The sequence below is a fragment of the Pempheris klunzingeri genome, chromosome 21, assembly GCF_042242105.1.
Source record: "Pempheris klunzingeri isolate RE-2024b chromosome 21, fPemKlu1.hap1, whole genome shotgun sequence".
NCBI classification, from domain to species: domain Eukaryota; kingdom Metazoa; phylum Chordata; class Actinopteri; order Acropomatiformes; family Pempheridae; genus Pempheris; species Pempheris klunzingeri.
In genome coordinates, this window is record NC_092032.1 from 1,033,763 (window position 1) to 1,056,633 (window position 22,871).

A 22,871-nucleotide genomic window follows, 5' to 3' on the forward strand; every position below is an offset into this window, starting at 1 on the left:
TCCTGTCAATTAAATAGTGACAGGAAACAGGGGGGGGGACATGCAGCAAAGGTCCCAGGCCCCACTGAGACTCGATGGGACAGGCTCCACCAGGTGAACTACTGGACATTAGACCAGTGGAAATCTGTAGTTTGGTCTGATCAGTCCAAATTTGAGATTTTTTGTTTCCACCCTTAAATGTCTATGTTAGACAGAGAAAAGGTGAGCGGATGGTTGTATATTTGCACTATTCACCTGTGTACATTTTGTATATTTGCATTATATTTTGTAATTTGTATTTATTTTCTTTTTTTATTTCTTTTTCTTTTCACCGGCATTTCTCATTGTACATTGTCTGATGTAGCTGTTGTGGACATGCGAATTTCCCCTTTGGGGGATGAATGCATCTTAAATCTTAAATGGTTTCTACATGTGTGGGTCCACCGTGAAGCATGGAGGGGGAGGTGTGATCGTATGGGGAGGGGGCTTCGCTGATGACACTGTTGGTGATTTATTCATAATGACAGGCACATTTAACCAGCAGGGCTACCACAGTGTTCTACAGGAACATGCCATCCTATCTGGTTTGAGCTTAGTGGGACCATCATTAGTTTTCCTACAGGACCATGAGCCCAAACTTTCCTCCATCGCTCTCCTCTTTGACCAAGAAGGAGAGTGATGGAGTGCTTATGCTCCGCCCAGTGATATAACCATTATAAATCAGTACCCTTTCCCCCTGATCTCTTCCGCATTTGGGAAACTCCAGCACGCAAAGATTTTCACCAAATTGGACCTCAGAAACACCTATCATTTGGTCAGAATGCAAGAGGAATGGAAGGTGGGTTTCAACACTCCTACAGGTCATTATTAATACCTTGTCCTTGTTTGGCCTCACAAACACACCTGGCTGTCTTTCAGGCATTTATGAATGATATTTTAAGGCACTTCTTAAATCACCTTGTGTTCCTGGATGACATTTTGATTTACTCACCTGACAGAGTTTCTCACAAACAACGGTTCCTTCAGGTAATTCAGGGCCTCCATGAGAACCATCTTTATGTCAAGGCGGAGAAGTGTGAATTTCCCACTAGCACAGCCTCTTTTTGGGGGGTAGCCAAAGGTCAGGTACAGATGGACCCTGCTGAGGTTAGTGCAGTGGCTAATTGGCCAACCCCAGACAGCCGTAGTCTGCTAATTTCTACAGGCACTTTATAAGAAACTAAAGTGCCACGGCAGCCCAATTATATGCCCTCACGTCCCCCATGGTGCCTTTTGAGTGGTCCCTTCAGGCCAAGAAGACTTTTCCTGACTGAACAAAATGTTCAGGTCCGCCCCCATTCTCACCATTCCAGTTCCTAGTAGGCAGTTTGTGGTGGAGATGGGTGCCTCCAATGAAGGGGCGGGGGCCGTCCTCTCCCAACACTCCGAGAAAGACTCCAAGCTCCATCCCTGCACCCCCCTGTCAAGGAAACTGTCTCCAGCTGAATGCAATTACATTTACGGGTTTAGACTGATCATAAGAACCTTGAGTATATCTCTAAAGCTAAAAGATTCAATTAGAATAAAGTCTCACTAGGCCAGGTGGCTCATGTTTTGTATTTGCTTTAATTTCATTTTGTCTTACAGGCCAGGGTCCCAGAATGCAAAGCCCGATGCCCTGTCCCGCCTGTTTGACCCTGACCCTGTTGCCAAGGTAGCAGCGATAACTTGGCAAGCAGTGAGAGTCCTGCACCAGGTGGCTGTCTGCCAAATGGGCTGTTTGTGCCTGCAGATAGGATAGATAGGTGATCCTCTGGGCTCGTACCTCACTGCTCTCCTGTCATTCAGGGGTCAGCCCTGTTGTCCTTTGTGTCAGAGAGCCAGCGTTTAGTCATATCCCTGAGCTTTGAGCCATATTTTCCTTTGTACTTTGTGTTTTTTGGATTCTTGTGTTTTAGTTAAACTTTTACTCTTTTGAGAGTGAATCTTTCTTATTTGTGTTTTCTCCTCACAAGAGTGATTTGCTGTTGTACTTTCTGACAAGAACTTTTCATTTGGGTTCATGCGTCAAGAGTCTGGTCATGACAGTCATGTTGTGAGCAGGAATGTGTTGAGACGTGCACATCAATGTTACAAAGTTTACATGTGTTAGGGTGGTGTCAGAAGAAAGGTGTGTTATGGCATGTTATGCCTCTTTTATGGTATCACATGTAGTGAGCTGAGAGGTGAAATAGTAGTCTTTATTTTGTCTGAACATTTGCTACTGCTAATAATATGTAGTACTTAACATTTTTGTTCATGTGTTTTCATCAGTGCAGAACAGCAGGAAACACAAAGTACAGCTGAGCTGATGGGAATGTCATTAGTTTTGCAGGTATTTTGGACAAGTGAAAATGTAACCTGATGATGGCGCTACATTAGAAGTCAGATGATCACCAAAGTTATACCCTCTGAGGACGATTAATGTTTGTACCAAATGTTCTGCTGATCCATCTGACAGCTGTTCAGATATTTCAGTCTGGTGGTGGACTCACCGACTGATCCGCGCTGCTGAACATAAATGGTGAACTGCAGCAGGGTCTGGTGTGTTGGATGTTATTTTGATGTACAATCTTTCATCCAATGTTCATCTAAATGTGAAAGAAAATTAATAACAATATTGACAATACTCCACACCGTATCTGAAACCTTCAGTTTGTACAAGCCAGGGTAAAGCTAAGGAAGGACTTTGTATAAAGACCTCAAAGGTTCCTAAAAGGCCAGATTGTGGGAAACTGACTGGGTTGAAAGAGAAGGAAGGGGGATTTAAAGTGGGACGGCAGTTCAGTGAAAGAGACGTTCTATAGTTCTTCTCATCAGAATAAATACTCCTCCAATGCAAAAGTCAGAACTGTATACAACACATTACTGTGATGTGCTGGGTGTCTCTCCACTGAGCTCCTGACGCAAGGCCCCCACCTCAGCCAGCGCAGCCCGTAGCTCTGGATGATCAGCAGCCTGTCAGTTACCGGAAATCATAAGTCCGCCTCCGCCCTCTCATGGTCTCAGCCACCCATGTGTCTGCCAGAGGACTGCCTCCCTCCTCCCTCCTCCCTCCTCCCTCCTCCCTCCTCCCTCCTCCCTCCTCCCTCTCCCTGTGCTGAGGTGCATTCAATTACAGCCTGAAGAGGGGGATGGCTGGAACTCCCATGCTAATAAAGTCCAGGCCTTCCAGGCTAAGAGCGTTTCCACAGCCTGCAACACTCCTCCTCTTCCAGGACGGGAGGCATTTGTCATGGTTCACTGGATTCTACAGTTATTTCTGTCCAGCTGAAAACAGGACACACCAAAGCAACAAAAAAACACTTGATGAGTTCAAGCAGGATGGTGACATGGGAGACATAAATAAGGGCACTGATTAGAGCGTCTCTCATGAGGAGGAAACACAATCAGCTGTCAGCTGCAGTGGCTGGACACAGTGGAAGCCCAGAGCTCTTCGGTTCTGGGGAGAGGCCAGTGTTAAGTGTTCAGGTCTGAAGCAGTGGAGGGGTGCTGGAACTGTGGAACTGAGGAAAGGATACTGTGCACCATTTATTTACAGTATTTGGCACAAAAGCTCTCTGACATGTTTCTGGCCCCTAGCAGCATGTGAGCAGTGGGAGGGTACCCCTGGGTTGGTTTCTGCTTGCAGCAGGCCAAGCCTGCAGGCCTGCTTGTGTTTTTATGCCTTCCCTTTAAGGGCCCTCTGTGGTTGCTGTGGTTACCATGCTTTTCTGGACTCTCTCCCTATAATTGAGTCTTGCGTTTTCACCCTGGATTCCGTAGTCCTGCACAAAGCAGTGATTATTCCTGAGCAGCAGATTGGTCCGGGGGGGGGGGGGGGGGGGCTCTTTGAATGCATGCCATTACAGTCCCATTGGCTGCTCACTCTTTGTCTTCATCACTGGGTGCCTGACTGAAGCCACAGCACAGACACGAGCTTGTTTGATCAGCCCATCACAGCGACAGATGACTAAATGTAACCAGGAGGACACAGGGTGCCACTGCTCACCACACATCACTAAAAAAATCCTCATTTCATTAGTCAGCGAACAGGATTAACAGCATGAAAACTACTCAGATCAGTGAAAGCACTGAAGACACCAGTGTACTAAGAGCTTCTACATATACACTACTCAGAAAAAGTCAGGGATATTTGGCTTTCAGGTGAAATTTCAGGATGAACCTAAAATGCATTCTAACCTTTCCAGGTGAACTTAATGTGACCTTCTCTAAACCTTTGAATGCACATGTCCAACTGTTCAGTGTCTCAGTACTTTCTGCACAAGTTGCTGTTCTCTAACAAGAAGCTTAACAGCAACATTCACAACAGGTTTGATCCATGAATCGACCAATACATTTCCTGCTTCAGTTAGAATTGGTATTTAAACAGTCCTCCTCATCAAGCTGTTCACATTCTGACATCATGAGACCAAGACGACACCTAACAGTTGATCAGCAGCACCTCAACACTGGAGGCTTCAAACAGGAAGTCCTCAGACGGAGGTGTTCACTGAGCTTAGAGGGTCACAGAGTGTCATCAGGAGGTTGGAACAGTGATACAGAGACTGGAAGAGTCACAGAAAGGAGAGGAGTGGACGTCCTTTGGCCACATCCCAATTTATTGAGACACTGAAAATGTTTTGTTGTGGTTTACCTACCACTGTTGGTAGATTTTCTTTCAATAAATTAAGATGAAGAAATTACCATTGCATGCTTCTACTTAAATGCCCTGCTTTCATGATATAATATCACTGTAGCATTCACTTTTTACATTTTCCATATATTTCACCTGAAAGTCAAATATCCCTAACTTTTTGTGAGTAGTGTATATATGTAGAAGCTATATACATATACAGTGGGGCAAAAAAGTATTTAGTCAGCCACCAAGGAATGGGCCAAAATACCAGCAACAGTGTGTGAAAACCTTGTGAAGACTTACAGAAAACGTTTGACCTCTGTCATTGCCAACAAAGGGTATATAACTAAGTATTGAGATGAACTTTTGTTATTGACCAAATACTTATTTTCCACCATAATTTGCAAATAAATTCTTTAAAAATAAATTCTGGATTTTTTTCTCATTTTGTCTCTCATAGTTGAAGTGTACCTATGATGAAAATTACAGGCCTCTCTCATCTTTTTAAGTGGGAGAACTTGCACAATTGGTGGCTGAGTAAATACTTTTTTGCCCCACTGTATATATGAAGCTATATATAAATGAATCTGTCTCTTTTGTTCTGTTTTGAAGTAACAATCGGTGCAGGAGAGTGATATATGTGTCCTGCTGATGCCATCTGTAGTCCATAGGCTGAAAGCTGTGATAGCAGTTGCTGGTATGACATTTTTCTCCATGATGGAAGAACAATGCTGACTCAGATCAGCCGATTGTTTCTCCATCCCGTGGAAAAGGTTATCAGTGTAGAGCAGAAGACCAATAAGAATCACTGAACAATGTGGAAATGTGGGTGGTGAGTCAAACTTTGAGCTGCTCAACTTTATGAAAGTTGTATTATAATATATTGTAGCTCCTTAAATCCCTTCTGATTGAGACCATTGTCGGTGTCCTAGCACTGGTTCATCTGCATCGGTGTGTCACTTTAACCCGGCCTGCGCAGCTCTCTTCGCTGTGTTGTTCATCTCAGCTGCACCACTGTGGTAACATGAAAATACATCAAGAAACAGTAAAAAAAAAAAAAGTTCAAACAATGTAATGGACAATACATTTGCACTTGAATAATATCAATGACTCCTATCTGTAAATTTGGGCTGAGCTTGACACATGTGAGTAATTGTCAACAGTGTTTCCACTGCGAGCTGCCATGTTGACGGCATGATGCTCCGCTAACTGCTTCGTGGAAAATTCTGGACTGAAATCTGAGCCGTGTGTCTACTTGGCCAGCCCACTGAGCTTTCCGAGCAGACAGTTAGCTTGTCTGACTTTCCGACATGTCTGGAAACCAGCATGTGTTGGATTGATCTTTTGTTGAGTCTTTTCAACTTCCTTTAGTTCAGTGTAAATTCATGCATTTTACAGTTCCCCTCTCAGCTACTCTTAAAGCCTGTGAACAGCAGCCTCCTGCTGTAATGTTTGTTTTGCTGAGTACTTGGACCTCATTCTTCTCTCGGTGAGCTTTTGTCCAGAAAACCCTGGGAAAGAGGTTCACCCAGCTGCTCTCCAAAGTTCTGAGGGAAGACTTGAAACAAAAAGGATCCAGCAACACTGAGTCGCTTCATAGCAGCTCAGATATCATCAATACATTATCAGTTGTTTCCTCATGACCTCCTCACAGTGTGGCGCACAAATGGATTTTACTGAGGAGCACCGACAGAAAAGAAACGACCTGATCCACATCTCATAAAATCCTACACACACACACACACACACACACAGATCAAACCCGGTGGTTTGAAGCTTCAAGCTTTCCACTCCATAAAATGCAGCATGACCTTCTCGTATGTTCTCATACATGCTGAAGCTGTAGCCATGAATGTAGCACCCTCTTCTAATATGGCTGGACATGTGACGTGTTTGTGCAGAAAGGCTTTGAAGAATTGAAGAAATTAAGGCTTTATTTATAACATACCATTGTCTTTACAAACCATAAAAGAGTGGACTGTTTACAATGAGTCATTGCAATAAATACAGTTTGGGAATAGAAAGGGAACAATATGAAAATATACGTCATGTGATGGAATGAGGAAGCCTGGCAGTAAAATAGAGTCAGCGTGGGTTTGGTCCTCTGCACTACCTGAGCAGCCATCATGCTCATTACAGGAAACAAAGCTATCTAGTGATTACATGTAGCAAAGAAATCAAGGAAAACCAGTATCACAAACTGTGGCTGGGTCTATGAATACAAACAGAACGCAGACACATCGGCCTATTGTTGAGGACTACATGTGGGAATTCCTTTGACATGGGTCATCAGCACAGTTTCAGTCCAGGAAAACAAAGAGGAATGCAGCAGCTTCACCTGACGCTGCCTCACCGATCCACAAAGTTACCACTACTTCAGTGATCCATCACTACGACATCTTTTAAAACGTGGCTATTAAAAAGAATGCTCTTAAACTTACAAAAAAGAAAAAACATTTTCATCACCGTTTCTCATTATTCTATGATACTACAACTTCTTACAACCTTTGCTGCTCAGAGCAAAGAGTTGAGGTGAAGAAGGAAAGCACTCAAGGCAACATTTCATGTTATGCTTCAATAGTAGACGACTAGTGAGGAAAGCAAAAGACTTGCTCTGTTGTTAAAATACACTCATTAATACTGCTCTGAGGGTGGGCGTCTCCACTAATAGTCAATGCCCTGATCGTTGTAATGGGAGCTGTAGTCGTCATGGTAACCTCCGTGGAACTCGTCCTCCTGGAACTCGACCTGATAGTCACTGTCGCTGATCTCGGAGCCGTTGGTGCCGGTGCCCTGGCTGCCGTTGGTGTGGATGACCGGCTCTGTTGGGGGGGCGCAGTACTTGGGGTCGTAGACCTGTCGACCCAGACCGTACACACTCATACCCCTCTGGGATGCCACCTTGTTGGTGCCCATCTGGAGGGAGATGGTGGAGTTGTCCAGTGGTTGCTGCGCCACCTTCTGGTCAAAGATGTCCCTGCGGGTACCAGGGGCTGACATGCCCGCCTGCAGGAGAGCCCAGAGCAGCAGAGGCTTAGCAACATGATAGCACAATGGATTACCAAGGTTATACAAGGTTTTGTTCCACGACTAGGCAGCGTGAATATAGAACTGTGTCTCCAGGCTTTGTCAGGCCTTGGGTGTAGAGAAAAAACTTGTTGGTATTACATTGTTGGTTTTGGTCTCCTTGGAGTTTTTCATTTACAACAAATGAGTCTCCAGAGAAGAGCGGACTAAAAGAGGAGTGTGTCTTAACCTGGCTGGCTCCTTTGTTGGTTCCCATCTGCAGGCTGATGGTGGTCTGGTCATAGGGTTTGTCAGTCTGGGTCTTTGGATCGTACAGATGTCTTCTGGTTCCATAAGCAGTCATTCCCGCCTGACTTGCACACTTGTTTGTTCCCATCTGAGGACAAAAGCCCAGAGATATGATCTCACCAAATCAATCAGGCTTATTTTAAACCAGTGGGACTATCAACATTTTAAATGGAGGCTGTTCAAACCCCACTGTCCATCCTGTTTAAAGAGCTCCTAGTTTTACCCTCGTCAGACAGGACCCCAGGATTGCTTGCTCTGTGGCAGAAATAAAACTCTCCAGGGAAAAGGCTGAATCTATGAATTTCTCTGGCACTAAAGTGGTTATATCTAAAGCTACAAAACATCATCTAAATATCATTTGATCACCAGCCATAGTTACCTGCAGACCAATGACACACTGACCAGCCTTGATCTTCTCATCATCAAAATGTCGAGCTTGTTTGTCTGCATATTTCACTCCGATGTCAATCTTTGTGTCCATACCTTTGGTCTTTGCCTAACAGAGAGGACATGCTGGTCAAAGGACTGATGGGGCATTACATTTATTTCCAGAAACAATAGAGCATGCATGTGTCCGTAGGCTGTGGCCCTCTGTGCTGTGTTCTCTCACCATGCTGGCCAGTGCGAGCAGTGTGGTCTGGACTTGAGTCATGTTCCCATTTTCAAACAGGTCATTGGCCTCAAAGATGTCATTGGGTTTTAGGCCATAGGCCAGGATCGCTTTGATGAAATTCCCAAGGTTTTCCAGCTGTAGAAAACAACAAGAAAAAAAGGAAAGAAGGGGTGAGTGGGGGCTGGGACTCCAGCAAAATGAGGAGGAGCCAATAAGAGCACAAATAAAGGCGGCAGTGAAAAGCAATGAAAGCTCCTGAATGGGTTCACTCAGAGCCTGACGTGCTGTGACTCTTTATGCTGCTGACTTCTGAGCTGCTGTCATGAAGTGACTTTTTACTATCAGCAGACACTGAAAGCCCTCAGTTAGAACAGGTCTCACCTTGTGCCAGTTCAGCTGTGAGAGGTTGATTTTCTTTACTGAACCAGGCTGCAGCTTATTAATCAGCCTGAGAGGAAGGAAAACACACCATGTGTTAGAACAGAAAGAGAACTACCACACACACACACACACACACACACACACACACACACACACACACACACACACACACACACACACACACACACACACACACACACACACACACACACACACACACACACACACACACACACACACACACACACACACACACACACACACACACACACACACACACACACACACACACACACACACACACACACACACACACTTAAACTTACTCGCAGAGGATGACTCCATCCTTCAAGCCTTTCTGGAAGTTCTCTCCAATAGACATTCCCGTTACCTCTTCAATCCAGAAGCGGAGCTCCTCCTCCTTTTGTGGATCATATTTCTGAGCGATCTGAAAGATAAAACATGATGCTGTGTCTGCATTCCATTTTGGAATAAAATCAATTAGAGCTACTACGTTCAAGGATCACGAGGCTACCTCACCAGTCAGCAGCACTACGGGATAATAACAGGCAGGGGAATTTGGAGTTCTGCTTTGGAGTCTCTTTGTCCTTTCATGTGACACCAGTAAACTGAAGAGAGAGTAAAATGAGAATCCACAAGAGCACAGGAGAGGCACCACCTGATACAGAGGCCAGAGGCTGGCAGCAGCAGCACCGAGACCCTAACAGACCTGATCAGACCAACTGCAATGCAGACCTGACCAAAGCAGCGGCCAATATTCCGAACAGGAAAGGAACATGAGGTGGACAGTGGCTCAGGAGGTAGAGCAGGGCGTCCACCGATCACAGGAAAGGAGACACTTTGGATAAAAGCACTTAGAAATGTAGGCGTTTACCATGAACATGACAGACAGCCCCCCAACCCAAATGCTTCACATCATTGGATGCAAAGGGTTAGGAGCAAGGACCAGAGCCTGGAGGGGTCTGTTTCATGGTCCTGAACCTCAAGATCAGACACCGACCTCATCACCCATCGTTCCCACAGCAGTGTTCACTTCACCGCACACCGACCTGCCCCGCCCTCTCCCATGAGGCTCTACAGGGGGTGCTGGAAACTGCACAGCACATCACCAGGACAGGCTACCATTCATAAAGCACCTCTACACCCAGCAGGGCAGGACGGAGGCCAACAGGATCATCAGAGCACCCCAGCCCCCCAGCCACAGTCTGCGTAGGCAGACGGGACTACAGCATCTGGTCCAGCACCGCCAGGATCGGGGAGCTTCAACCCACAGGCCGTGAGACTGTTGAGCTCCTGAGTTTGTTCCTATGTTACTTCACTCAGAGTGTTTCTGCTACTTAACACCACCTCCACACTTATTGGTCCTGTACATCCATGTTCTGCTGCCCTGGGTCTGCCTGCTAACTTACCTGGTCTGTTGACTTGTTTACATCACAGCATAAGAATTCATTTTACTCTCAGTGTATTTATCAATCACATAGATGTATTCATATACATAACTATCTCCAATCAGTCTTACTCACAGGCTGCCACAGTATCATATTTTACGACATTGTATTCCTTTATTTTAGCTGCTGCACTGAGAGATCAAAACCACATTTTTATTCATACTGGTCACTAAAAGATCTCCCCGTAATGTGATTTCAATCCTCATTCTGTGCGATATGCATTCAAAGTTCATCTGCAGCTAGCAGGAGGCTTCAAGTGCATCAGCATCGTCAGCAGCTACTGTCAAAGAAAAGCTCAGCTGACAAACCCCAAGCTGAGTACCAGCCTGTCACAGAGCCACAGTTCACCTCATCAATACAAGTACTGCAAAGTGGAATATGAAGGAGGACTGTCACAAGGGGAAAACACCACAAACAGTTAATTATTCTAATTTCTTTATCATTAGTGAGTTATTATTTCACTTCATCATTCAGTCTTCCATAAAATGTCAGAGCACAGAGAAACACGACCATTAGAATCCCTCAGAGCCCGAGGTGACCTCTTCAAACGTCCTGTATTGTCTGACCTAACAGTAGATACCAGAAGATATTCGGTTTACAATCATTGCTTGAAAAATGACTCAAAACTAGTGTTTTTGGTCATTGACAATTTGATTCACTCACTAACTGCCTCAACTCAACCCAAACAAACACTTGTACCATTTCGTCCAAACTATGTGACATGAAGACTCATTTCCAACATTTCACACTTCTTAAAACTTCTCTCCTTCACGTCAAAGAAGAGTTTTTCATTTCAGCTACAGTCCATTAGTGGTGCATCAGTGGTCCTCCTCTACAGAATCAGCCTGTCCATCAGTGGTCCTCCTCTACAGAATCAGTCCGTCCATCAGTGGTCCTCCTCTACAGAATCAGTCCGTCCATCAGTGGTCCTCCTCTACAGAATCAGTCCTTCCATCAGTGGTCCTCCTCTACAGAATCAGTCCTTCCATCAGTGGTCCTCCTCTACAGAATCAGTCCGTCCATCAGTGGTCCTCCTCTACAGAATCAGTCCTTCCATCAGTGGTCCTCCTCTACAGAATCAGTCCGTCCATCAGTGGTCCATCAGTGGTCCTCCTCTACAGAATCAGTCCATCCATCAGTGGTCCTCCTCTACAGAATCAGTCCGTCCATCAGTGGTCCTCCTCTACAGAATCAGTCCTTCCATCAGTGGTCCTCCTCTACAGAATCAGTCCATCCATCAGTGGTCCTCCTCTACAGAATCAGTCCGTCCATCAGTGGTCCATCAGTGGTCCTCCTCTACAGAATCAGTCCGTCCATCAGTGGTCCTCCTCTACAGAATCAGTCCTTCCATCAGTGGTCCTCCTCTACAGAATCAGTCCGTCCATCAGTGGTCCATCAGTGGTCCTCCTCTACAGAATCAGTCCGTCCATCAGTGGTCCTCCTCTACAGAATCAGTCCGTCCATCAGTGGTCCATCAGTGGTCCTCCTCTACAGAATCAGTCCGTCCATCAGTGGTCCTCCTCTACAGAATCAGTCCTTCCATCAGTGGTCCTCCTCTACAGAATCAGTCCGTCCATCAGTGGTCCATCAGTGGTCCTCCTCTACAGAATCAGTCCATCCATCAGTGGTCCTCCTCTACAGAATCAGTCCGTCCATCAGTGGTCCATCAGTGGTCCTCCTCTACAGAATCAGTCCGTCCATCAGTGGTCCATCAGTGGTCCTCCTCTACAGAATCAGTCTGTCCATCAGTGGTCCTCCTCTACAGAATCAGTCTGTCCATCAGTGGTCCTCCTCTACAGAATCAGTCTGTCCATCAGTGGTCCTCCTCTACTGTAGCCTGTCAACAGTCACGGTTCCTTCAGTGTGATGCTCAGTTAAAACAAGGCGTGCTGTTGTGTAATGAATAGATGAAGAGTGGGACCTTCATATGCCCTCCCCCACCCTCAGTCCTTTGTGTTCCAGACTCAGTGGAAAAGTGGAGTTAAAGGTTAGATCTTCTCTGGTCACAGCATCATCGCCAAAGGCGGTGTCATTTAGGAATTAATGTGGGGCATTTTGTGCCTGTGGAGCCTGACAGCACAGAGGAACTCACTGAGAGGCCACAGCGCTGGAATGATTACAGGGAAGGGTTTTTCTCTCTTCACTTCTTGCAGAAGTTATTTTCGAGGAAGATTGCCAAAAACTCTTAGAAAAAAAGTCAGGCATTGGAAAAAGGGATCTAATTCTCTTGGTGGAACCATTAAACTGAGCTTCTAAGGGAAAAATCTGGAAGGTAACAATCTGAGCCTGCTGGAAGTGAAAACCAGACAAACCCCCTCCCCATTTCATCTCTGTACCCAAAAGCATTTCCTGATGACAGCACAAAACTGCACACATTTGGAAAATAGGTTCTGTGAAGTCAGTGCTACTGGCCAATGCACTCAGAATGCACAACCGGAGTTCATGTAGTCTGAACTGGGTGCAGTCAGGAATTCAGCCACACATGAAGGGACCTGAACCACTGAGAGCGATAACAAATCATCCAACCACAGAGCTTAATCAGCATGAGGCTGATTGGCATTTGTCACATCATACACATGACCAAGTACTGAGCCGTGGCTGAGCAAACAGAGAGGCTGCTTTTCATTAATGTATAACCAACTGTGAGCTTCAGAAACATGCAACATACCACATCCTGCGCTGAGAGGATCCATGTCATCAACTAGGAGGACAAAAGTCCGACTTTCAGCAGAGACCAAGAACAGATTCAGGGTTTAAACTGATCACTATTTCTTTACCTGCTTAATCTGTCAGTGAACAATGTGTTCATCAACGGTTTAGTCTATGAAATACTACGACCACAACGACTTATCAAATCACACTACAACATCTCAACGTCATCTTGTTTCAGCCCAAAGCTTAGAAACAATCACATGACAGAATGGAGCAGAAACTCCTTGGTGGAACCATAGTCTTCAGTATTTGCTTGATAAATAACATGAATGATGAATCTTTTTTTTTTTCAAATGCTACTATTAATTCAGTGCTTAAACGACTGAACAGTTAATCACCAAATTCAAAACAGAGGCTGTCAGAGGAGACTAGCCGAAGCCTGACCAGCTGTCAAACAGGATTACGGTCTGAAAATATCTGAAAAGCTTTGAGCCAGCAAACAGAAACCTGATACGCTGTACAACTGGAGCACAACTTAAAGTTGCTGATTTGATGCTGGTCCCTCTGCTAATGACAATAACTCATTAAACATGTTCAACAGCTACAAAGCACTCGTCACTGAGCAGCGTTGTGACAGGTGGCGTCACGCTGTGCTGTGACAAAAGCTGAGCCTGAGTGATTCTTGCTGGGTAACCACAGGCAGCACTCTCAACAAACTGGTCACTCTGGTGAGAAAGAAAAGAGAGGTAGAGAGGTTCAGACCACCTCCACACAGCTGGCTGAACACTGCATGACGTGGGCGGGAATGTCAATTTTTGACACAGCACCACTTCTAGTCTGACATCAGAGAGGTGTGTGTGTGTGGGGGGGTTCTCTATAATGATTAAAGCCTCAGTCATGCAAGTCTCTGGTTGGTAATAGACTGTAAAGAAGTGGACGTGGCCTCTGGTCTAAACATTGAAGCCTTCAACCTGCATTCTTTCTAACGGCCAGTTGGAGGCGACTCCACTGGATACATAAGGAGGTCTGATTGGATGGAAGTCTCTCTCTTCATGGAGCTTTGCATTTCCAACTAATTTAATTCACTTTAAAATGCAGATTTCCTGTAGGAAAGGGAGTAACAGAGGGGAGTAACAGAGGGGGTATGCCTCCCAGGTCCTAACTCATGGATCAACTCAGTTAATAGATGACAGTCTACAAAATGGCCACACTCAGTAAACATACTGCTGTTTGCTATGTGAGGGCGTGCGTCTACCCCTCTACCCTGAGGGCTCATGTTTTTAGTGATATCCCGTTTTGGCGGAATATCACTGAGAGACGATTCTTTTTTTAAACAATGAACAATGGGACAGAAGCAGAGTGGAAATCCTTGGATCTTCTGGGCGCTTCCTCCACTGAGCCTGAGAGAGAGAGCTGCTCCTAACACATGAAACATGAAACATCCTCAGTCTCCATTTTCACTGTACAACTGTCTCTAGAGCTTAGTTAAGCTTCATTCTAACAAGTCTGACATGTCCACACTGTCCACTGTCCACAGTCCACTGTCCACACTGTCCACAGTCCACAGTCCACACTGCCCACACAGTCCACACTGTCTAGAGTCCACAGTCCACACTGTCCCACAGTCCACACTGTCCACAGTCCACTGTCCACACAGTCCACACTGTCCAGAGTCCACAGTCCACACTGTCCAGAGTCCACAGTCCACACTGTCCAGAGTCCACAGTCCACACTGTCCCACAGTCCACACTGTCCACAGTCCACTGTCCTCACAGTCCACACTGTCTAGAGTCCACAGTCCACACTGTCCACAGTCCACACAGTCCACAGTCCACTGTCCTCACAGTCCACACTGTCTAGAGTCCACAGTCCACACTGTCCACAGTCCACACAGTCCCACACTCCACACTGTCCACACAGTCCCACACTCCACACTGTCCACACTGTCCACACTGTCCCACACAGTCCCACAGTCCACACTGTCCCACAGTCCCACAGCAGTCCACAGTGTCCACACAGCGTCATCTGACTCCATAGTCAGATGGACTCTGGGATCTGTCAGGAGTGTGTGTGTGTGTGTGTGTGTGTGTGTGTGTGTGTGTGTGTGTGTGTGTGTGTGTGTGTGTGTGTGTGTGTGTGTACACTTTGCAGTGATGCACAAGTCCACCTTGAGACAGATGAAAATAAGACTTGGATGAGTCAGAGATGTGATGCTGTGAGCACTGAGGAGGCCTTGACGAGCTGTCAGGAGCCTCTGTGCTGTTCTGCTGCCGTCAGTAACAGCACAGCTGTTTGACTTCACCTCTCCTGCAGCTCTGCACACACTAACACAATGCTCCATATGACAGGGGGCTAAAAACCAAACAGACGTTGGGACGGGGCTTTACAGACGCTGAAGATGTCAGTCAGTACTGTGTGCTGGAGTTAGTATTTCAAGTCATGTTTAACATAGAAATGTTGAAATCTTATGTCCTGCTGAAGAGAACAGCACTGAGAAGATGGAAACTGTGAACTAAACTGTATGAAGCAAAACTGCTTCATTCACATTGACTAAAATGTCCAAAACCTCCACTAGTAACAGAAATAGCAGCCGAACAAAGCAAAGTAAACGAGGCTGTCAGTCATGTGAGCCGTCTGTAAGCAGTGCTCCCAGATCTCCTATCGGCCGGATCATGTGGATCATAAGGATCTATTTATGAGATCACTGGTGGCTGAAGGCCAGGAATAGATTGATAGATATTCAGATATTTAGCTAACACTTCATCCACAAGTCAAGTGTGACCTCTTGAAAAAAGAGACAAGTTGGACGACTGGGATACAAACAGGAGGATGTGTCCTTTAAAATGTTCCCCTTTCTTCTTATTTCAAACATTAGGAATAGAGCTGCTCTGCATTCCCTCTGTCTGAAAATACTGAATGTGACCTGTCCTGTGAAAGCCCGGGGGCCGGACCTACAAACAATGTGTAGCACAAAACCCCTGCGTTCGCCTTTTCCCACACGTGAACTGGTGTTTAGAAAAGAATGTGCAGTGACAATGTGCACACACTCCTTCAAACCAGCGTGCACACATCACGCATACTTAGCGAGAGAGCTTCAGAGGGAGACGTCACATTACAGTAAAACTCTGTGAAATGTCCCTCAGATGCATTTCTAAACTTCATTTAAAGCATTGCTGTGACAGTTTTCCTTTACAGATGAGCCATTATTATTATTATTTCTGATCTACATCCTGTTCTGCAGATGTAAAGTCTGTTTTATTATGGCTGCTGTAAGTTACTCCATGATCGTCCTCTGACTCTGTTTGACAGGGACCATTGGCACGTGATCAGCATGATGGCCGACAGGTAGCCGTGAAGAATCAGTGGAATGGTAGTGATAAATAGCCGCAGCGGTGCATAAAGATGTTCTGGTGCTCTTTACTTACTTTACACTTGTTCTTCTCTGTCATTCTTCACACTGAGGTCTAATGAACGATGCATCACTGTGCCAGCGGGTGTGTAACACTCTTTCTACGTCCGTTCATGGCCGACTGTGGGAGTGGAAATGCTTGTGCACGAGCATCCAGTGTCACAATGTTAGGCCCAGCGAACACACAGCTCTCTAAACCTGATGTCCACACGTTTCTATCTGTGCGTGCACACACACACACACACACACACACACACACACACTGTTTAGTCGTGAACCTCCACAGTTTTAACATCTGGCCCCTGATGTTTCCAGCCACCACAGAAATGAACATCTGATATCATCACTGACAGACTTCATTCTTTTCACCATGACAACGGACTATTTTCAGATTATTTAGACGTCCTTAGAGGTCTACACACTCTCGCTTCTTTGCACCCACATTAAACATGGACCACACACTGAACCACAGCAGGGTCACAATCTCAACATCCTGAAATGAGTTTTCTGTGTGCATTTCTGCTGAAACAGGGACAAAGACCTGTGGAGGTGTAATGGTGGGTGGAGAGAAGAGGGCACAGAGCCTGAGCCGGAGGTGAGCGACCTCTGTGTCAGACAGGTGTGACTGACCTGATGGATGGACTGAATAATAAAACACACCTCCACGGTACACTGCACTGCTTTCTGTCCTCCTTCTACAGCTCACGTGTTGACTCCAGCAGTAACATTCAAACATGTCTGTCAGTGACACACAAACTTTTTCTGTCCAGCACAGTTTCCAATACCTCAACTCAGAACATCTGCTGATACCAGCCCCCAGTCGTTCACAGCTGTGCTGTTGCTTAATGTCCATTTCAGTAACAAACCCAGGCCGACTCTGTCCAGAGCTTTTATTTCTGCTCACCTGCGTTAGAACTAGAATCAGTATTGAAGCAGCGGTCACATGGGGCCTCATGCATAAGTCTTGAGTCTTGTCACCAGATCTAGAGAGCCACGTGCACACCTGGCTGTTTTAGAAGTCATTGTGGCACCGGGCACAAGCTTCACTTCCACTCCCAGTTAGCCAGAAATGGACGTGGAAACGGCCTCGAACAGCCGTTTGTATATTCATACCTGTGTCCACTGCACCACTCATGACACCTGCCCATCAGAAGAACAGCGTAGAAGAAGAAGTGCACTTTCACCTATTGTGCTGCATCATTGAAGCACCAGGACGGCTGTCATTACACACAGCGGGGGCCATCTATAACCATACCACTGATTCATCCCCTGCACCTGTACGCCACCATGGTGCCACCTGAGCCATCACTGTTAAACATCAGAGGGATGATCCATGATGAAGAGCCTCACAGTTCAGGATCAAATGAACAGTTCATCACTGTGGGGGAACAGTGGCTCAAATGGACATAAAGAGAAAATAGAGAAATGTGGATCTGATTTTACACAACAGCCTCTTCCTTCAGGAACACGTGCTCCTGGTGGGGAACACTGTTGCACACTTTACACATCCGTCCCCAGGCGGTCTTCTCCTACACTGCTACCAGGGCTGAGCCATGAATCAAAGTCAAACCCACACTGCCATGTCATTTTCAAATCACTAAAGCAGCAATGGAAAAAAAGAAGATGTTTTTTTTTTAATGGTGACAGTTGGAAAACCTGTTGGTTAGAGCTGCAGTCACACGTTAGAGCCAAAGTCAGGGAGCGCTGAGGTTTGTGGGATTTGTTGTACTGTTACTGACAGTACATTCATATTTAGGTTTTAATATTCAAATTCAAAGTCACACGGGGCCCCTGGGGTGTCGGGGAGGGCTCAGAAGTTAAATCTGCATGTTGCCACGTTACCACTGAGCTCGAAGTTATCAGAGCATGTGAACTGAGGCAGAGTCCGCTGTGGACATTTGTGTTGCTGTATTTCTGCACTGAGGATCAGATCCACCCTTCATGTGTTAATGTCCACAGCAGGTCTGTTGTTGTGCACCTGCACCTGAACATATGTCTCCTACACAGGAATCCACACAGCAGAATGAGCAGTGAAATGCAGCGAGCAGAGGGCCTGGTGGATGGGGTCCTCGTCAAGGGGGTTTTGCTGAAACATTTTAGGAATGTGATGTATGCAGCTCGGAGAGGAGCACGGACTACTGATCACACTTCATGCAATGGAACCCAGATGGGCCCCCGCTTGTCCTCCTCCCTTTGTTTATGTGCACTCTGACGGAGGAGATTTTACCGCCATGAACAGGACGACAGTTGTGGAAGAAAGCCAGAGTCATTACCCTCTACGGACATGTTCAGGGTACAGAACTGTATGAGGTGAATGCATCAGCGCTGCTGTCCTTCTGTATAGAGGGGACGCCCCCACACCTTCCACTGTATATCCACTGAATATCTAATATAAGGCATGCCCTGTGGAACACGTTTCACTGTGTTTGGAGTGATTTGTTTCCACTTCTCTCCATTTTCTCCTAAAGCACTGATCTGTTTAGACTCCTCTGGGTGTCTGCCACAGTGGGGGTGTTAACCCGCGGTGCCATCAGGCCATTCAGCGCTGCATGCTGAGGGTTCGGCTGTGAGAACAAGGGCAGGCGTGGCAGGAGCCCACGGTGGAGACACAGAGGTGGACCGGACCCACAGGGACTGAGCTCACGAGCCTTCAGAAGCAGCTTCTCCCCCCCATCAGCACACCATCACGTTCAAAGTCCACTCTGGACCAACAGATGAGAAAACACTCCAAACAAAGTCCATTAAGCAGCTGGTCTGGAGCTTTCACATGGACTTCACCAGTACATGTTACACAATCGTCATCAAATTGTAGATGTTCCTACAGAACAGCCACTAAACTGACCTTGTGGTGTTTTCTGCTGCTGTTTTCAACATCAAGAATGAACCTGGAGCGTCAGATTTTAGGCCAACACAGACAAGAGGTCCTTAAAATAATCAGCCACATAAAAGGGACATTTACACACCTTCAATTCACTGAGATTCTTTTCTCAGTCAGCAGAAATGTCTCGATTATACAAAAAATTCAAATAACCATTTAGAACAAGGACAGGCTACCCACTGGTCCCAGTGGCTACTGTAGCATGTTGTGGACCACATACAGGGATACAAAGGCAGAGTCCTCTTTCCAGTCTTTCCAGCACTGATTCAGATCCACAGAACGTCGGGCAGACTAATGAGACCAGGAGTCTGTTACCAAAGAGACTGGGTCTCTGTAGGTGTGTGACTGTAAAGTGAGGGATGCTGAGCAGCAGACAGGATCCTCTTCTGCTGGGTCCAGTCCCTTTAATGAGCTTTGAAAGGTGTTCTCACAGTCCAACTAAACGAGCCCTGCTGCTCCTCACGGCTGGCTCACTGTTCATCGTCTTTAGTGATCACTTCTCACACTAGTTGGAACAAAGACACAGTAAGGCAGACTATTTCATTACTAGAGATAAAGATAATAAGTCCAAATAATGAGATCATCTGTTCTCTGGGTTTTCTGAATTCTCTTTTCCTCTTTACGATGATCTCTGATGACTTGCGCTGCTGTTCACATGATTCTGGATGTTTGTCTTTCTGTTTGTGCTTCGGCAACAACACGTGTTAAATGTCATGTCAGTAAAGCACGAGAGAGGGGGGGAGGGAGGGAGAGAGGGGGGGAGGGGGGGAGACGGAGAGAGGGGACGGGGGATGGAGGGAGGGAGAGAGAGAGAGAAAAAGAGAGACAGACAGAGGGGGGGGGCAGAGAGAGAGAGGGAGGGAGAGGGGGGGAGAGATAGAAAGAGACACACAGAGAAGGGAGGGCAGAGAGAGAGAGAGGGGAGAGATGGAGAGAGAGAGGGGGGAAGGGGCAGAGAGAGACAGACAGAGACAGAGAGAGCAGCCAATCCCCAGAGAGCAAACTTCACAAAACACCAGTCTGACTCCTGAAAGTTCAGATGAGTCACTTCCTGTTGGAGAATATTTTCCACAGTAACAGAGCTTCAGGTTGAACAGGATGGACAGACAGACAGACAGACAGACAGACAGACAGACAGACAGACAGACAGACAGACAGACAGACAGACAGACAGACAGACAGACAGACAGACAGACAGACAGACTGACTCTGGCTGCAGAGGTGGACCTGTGGAGGCCTTCAGCTAGAGGACTAGACTGGCCTGCCTACATTTCATGTGTTCAAAGATGGAGAGTTTATGGATCCGTGTGCTTCATCAGGTCACCTCAGCAGTGAGGCGGAGCAGGACGCCACGGTGAGGTCAGAGAGGTCAGAGAGGTCAGAGAGATCAGAGAGGTCAGAGAGATCAGAGAGGATCTGCTGCTGAGGTGAAACACTCAGAGACTACAGAGAGCCTGAAAACACACTCCAACTCTTCCAGCTCCTCTCCGCCGCCCCGCCTGCCTGTGATGGACTAAAGTCAGAGTGCAAAAGGATGCAGCGAGCAGACGGTGGGAACTTTGGGGGGGGGGGGCTGAGCTACAGATGATGTCACCCTTTAGACATTTCCTATAACCCCACAGTCAGCATCTCTCTATGGTGGCTCACACCTTTCACCTGCTCAACCCCCCCCCCGAACAGAAAGCGTCCATAACCAACCTGCTGCTACGTGGCAGAACAAATCAATAGTTACCACTCACACACACACACACACACACACTCTCTCACACACACACACACACTCCCACTCTCTCTCTCTCTCTCTCTCTCTCCCACACACACACACACACACACACACACACACACACACACACACTCACACATACACACACACACACACACTCACTCTCTCTCTCTCTCTCTCCCCCCCCCCACACACACACTCACTCTCTCTCTCACACACACACTCTCTCTCTCTCACACACACTCACTCTCACACACTCTCTCTCTCTCTCTCTCTCACACACTCACACACACACACACACACACACTCTCTCTCTCTCTCTCTCTCCCACACACACACACACACACACACACACACACACACACACACACACACACACACACACACACACACACACACACACAGGCTCCTCCCTTCACCAAAAGACAAACTTTTGTTGCTCCGCAGCTTTTCCACCATCACACCCCCTCACGTGATCCGGACGATCGACGGGCAGCTTTAGCTATGTCTGTGGGTACAACCCCCCCAGGTAGATCCTACCTCTGACCCTGAAACCCCACCGGTAAACCCGGTGCCCCCCCACCAGTAGACGGAGGCTCCTCGGTAAAGTTGGCGCAGCCTTTGGTGGGAGCAGCGGACGTGATAGAGGCCCTGAGATTGGGGGGGTCAGTCAGAGGGAGGGGGACTTACCTTGCTCCTGACCTCCGCGGACAGTCCGTAGGCCGGGCCCTTGTTGAAGTGACTCATCTTCCCGTTCGGCTCCACAGCGGCTCTCACACTGCTCGGCGGCCCCCGTCTACACCCGGACCAGCAGCTCTGCTCCCTCACACAGGACCGTCGGAGGGACTCCTCTCCCTCCCCTCTCTCCCCTCTCCGTGCCTCACTCCCACCCCGCGTCACACGGCTGACGTAGCCACTGCAGCCAATCAGAGCGGCCGCTCTGCGTGGGGCCCCTCCCCCTTTGACGCGTTCAGGCTCGCGTTGGAGCAGGACAGGTACTGGGGGAGCACAGGTAGTCAGTCCCAGTACCCGTGGCCCCCAAATCACTGTCTGCTTACTCTGCTCAGACTGATGTCTCCAGCTGTGGCTCCAGCACACAACCACTGGATCCACTGAAACCACTGGATCCACTGAAACCACTGGATCCACTGAAACCAGCAGGGCTTTGGCTGGATTACATGATTCACTTGATCTTTTGATCATCTGAGGGGGAGATAAAAAGTCAACATTGTTTAGCTCACACTCAACGGAAATCACTTTCCTCAAGTCTCCAAAGAAGATTACGGCTGTGAGCAGTGGAGTGGGGGCAGGCAGAGGCTCAGAGCAGTGGAGTGGGGGCAGGCAGAGGCTCAGAGCAGTGGAGTGGGGGCAGGCAGAGGCTCAGAGTCAGGTCTACCTCAGTGCTCACACTCAGTCCAGGGGGGGGGGGACACTGTGACTCAGAGTGGGACGATCAGCTCTCAGCACTGCAACAGAAGGAAACAGGCAAACACACAGAAGAGAAGAGAAGAGAGGTCTGTAAGCTTTGCTGCTCCACTCAGCATTTGGTGCTTCTTGGCCAACAGGTGGCGCTGTGACAGCATCATCTGATATAAAGGGAGGAATCTCAGTGTGTGTGTGTGTGTGTGCCTGTCCTTCACACATCTCCAGGACTGTCCATGTAATTGACTCCCCCCCCCCCAGTCCAGCAGACCGTGGGGGCTCTGATCGCCCTCAGTGTGACGGGCTCACTGTGAACACGGAGGAGAACCCTTCTGTATCACTCCGTCAAGCAGCTGTGCTTGTTTTCTACAGATGCTGAGTAATCTAGTCTGGA

The 22,871-nt window shown here is 47.2% G+C and overlaps 1 protein-coding gene across 1 annotated transcript; it reads right to left on the reverse strand.

Moving 5' to 3' along the window:
• Positions 1 to 6,531: 6,531 nt before the first annotated feature.
• On the reverse strand, positions 6,532 to 21,873 carry cnn3a (calponin 3, acidic a). Its single transcript, XM_070853125.1, has 7 exons — positions 21,746 to 21,873; positions 9,251 to 9,372; positions 8,925 to 8,991; positions 8,541 to 8,678; positions 8,310 to 8,426; positions 7,872 to 8,018; positions 6,532 to 7,621 (listed from the first exon to the last, which is right to left on the reverse strand). Exons 1-7 carry the CDS (start codon positions 21,800 to 21,802, stop codon positions 7,280 to 7,282), a joined length of 990 nt encoding a protein of 329 aa, XP_070709226.1. The 5' UTR covers positions 21,803 to 21,873; the 3' UTR covers positions 6,532 to 7,279.
• Positions 21,874 to 22,871: the final 998 nt, after the last annotated feature.

What these genes read in the sequence shown, in the direction of transcription:
- cnn3a (XM_070853125.1), bottom strand. Translation starts at nt 21,802, where the DNA reads ATGAGTCACTTCAACAAGGGCCCGGCCTACGGACTGTCCGCGGAGGTC. An exon ending in CCGCGGAGGTCAGGAGCAAG is followed by an intron (nt 9,373 to 21,745) that starts GTAAGTCCCCCT and finishes TTTATCTTTCAG; the next exon opens with ATCGCTCAGAAATATGATCC. An exon ending in AGTGTGTCATTGGTCTGCAG is followed by an intron (nt 8,019 to 8,309) that starts GTAACTATGGCT and finishes TTTTGTCCTCAG; the next exon opens with ATGGGAACAAACAAGTGTGC.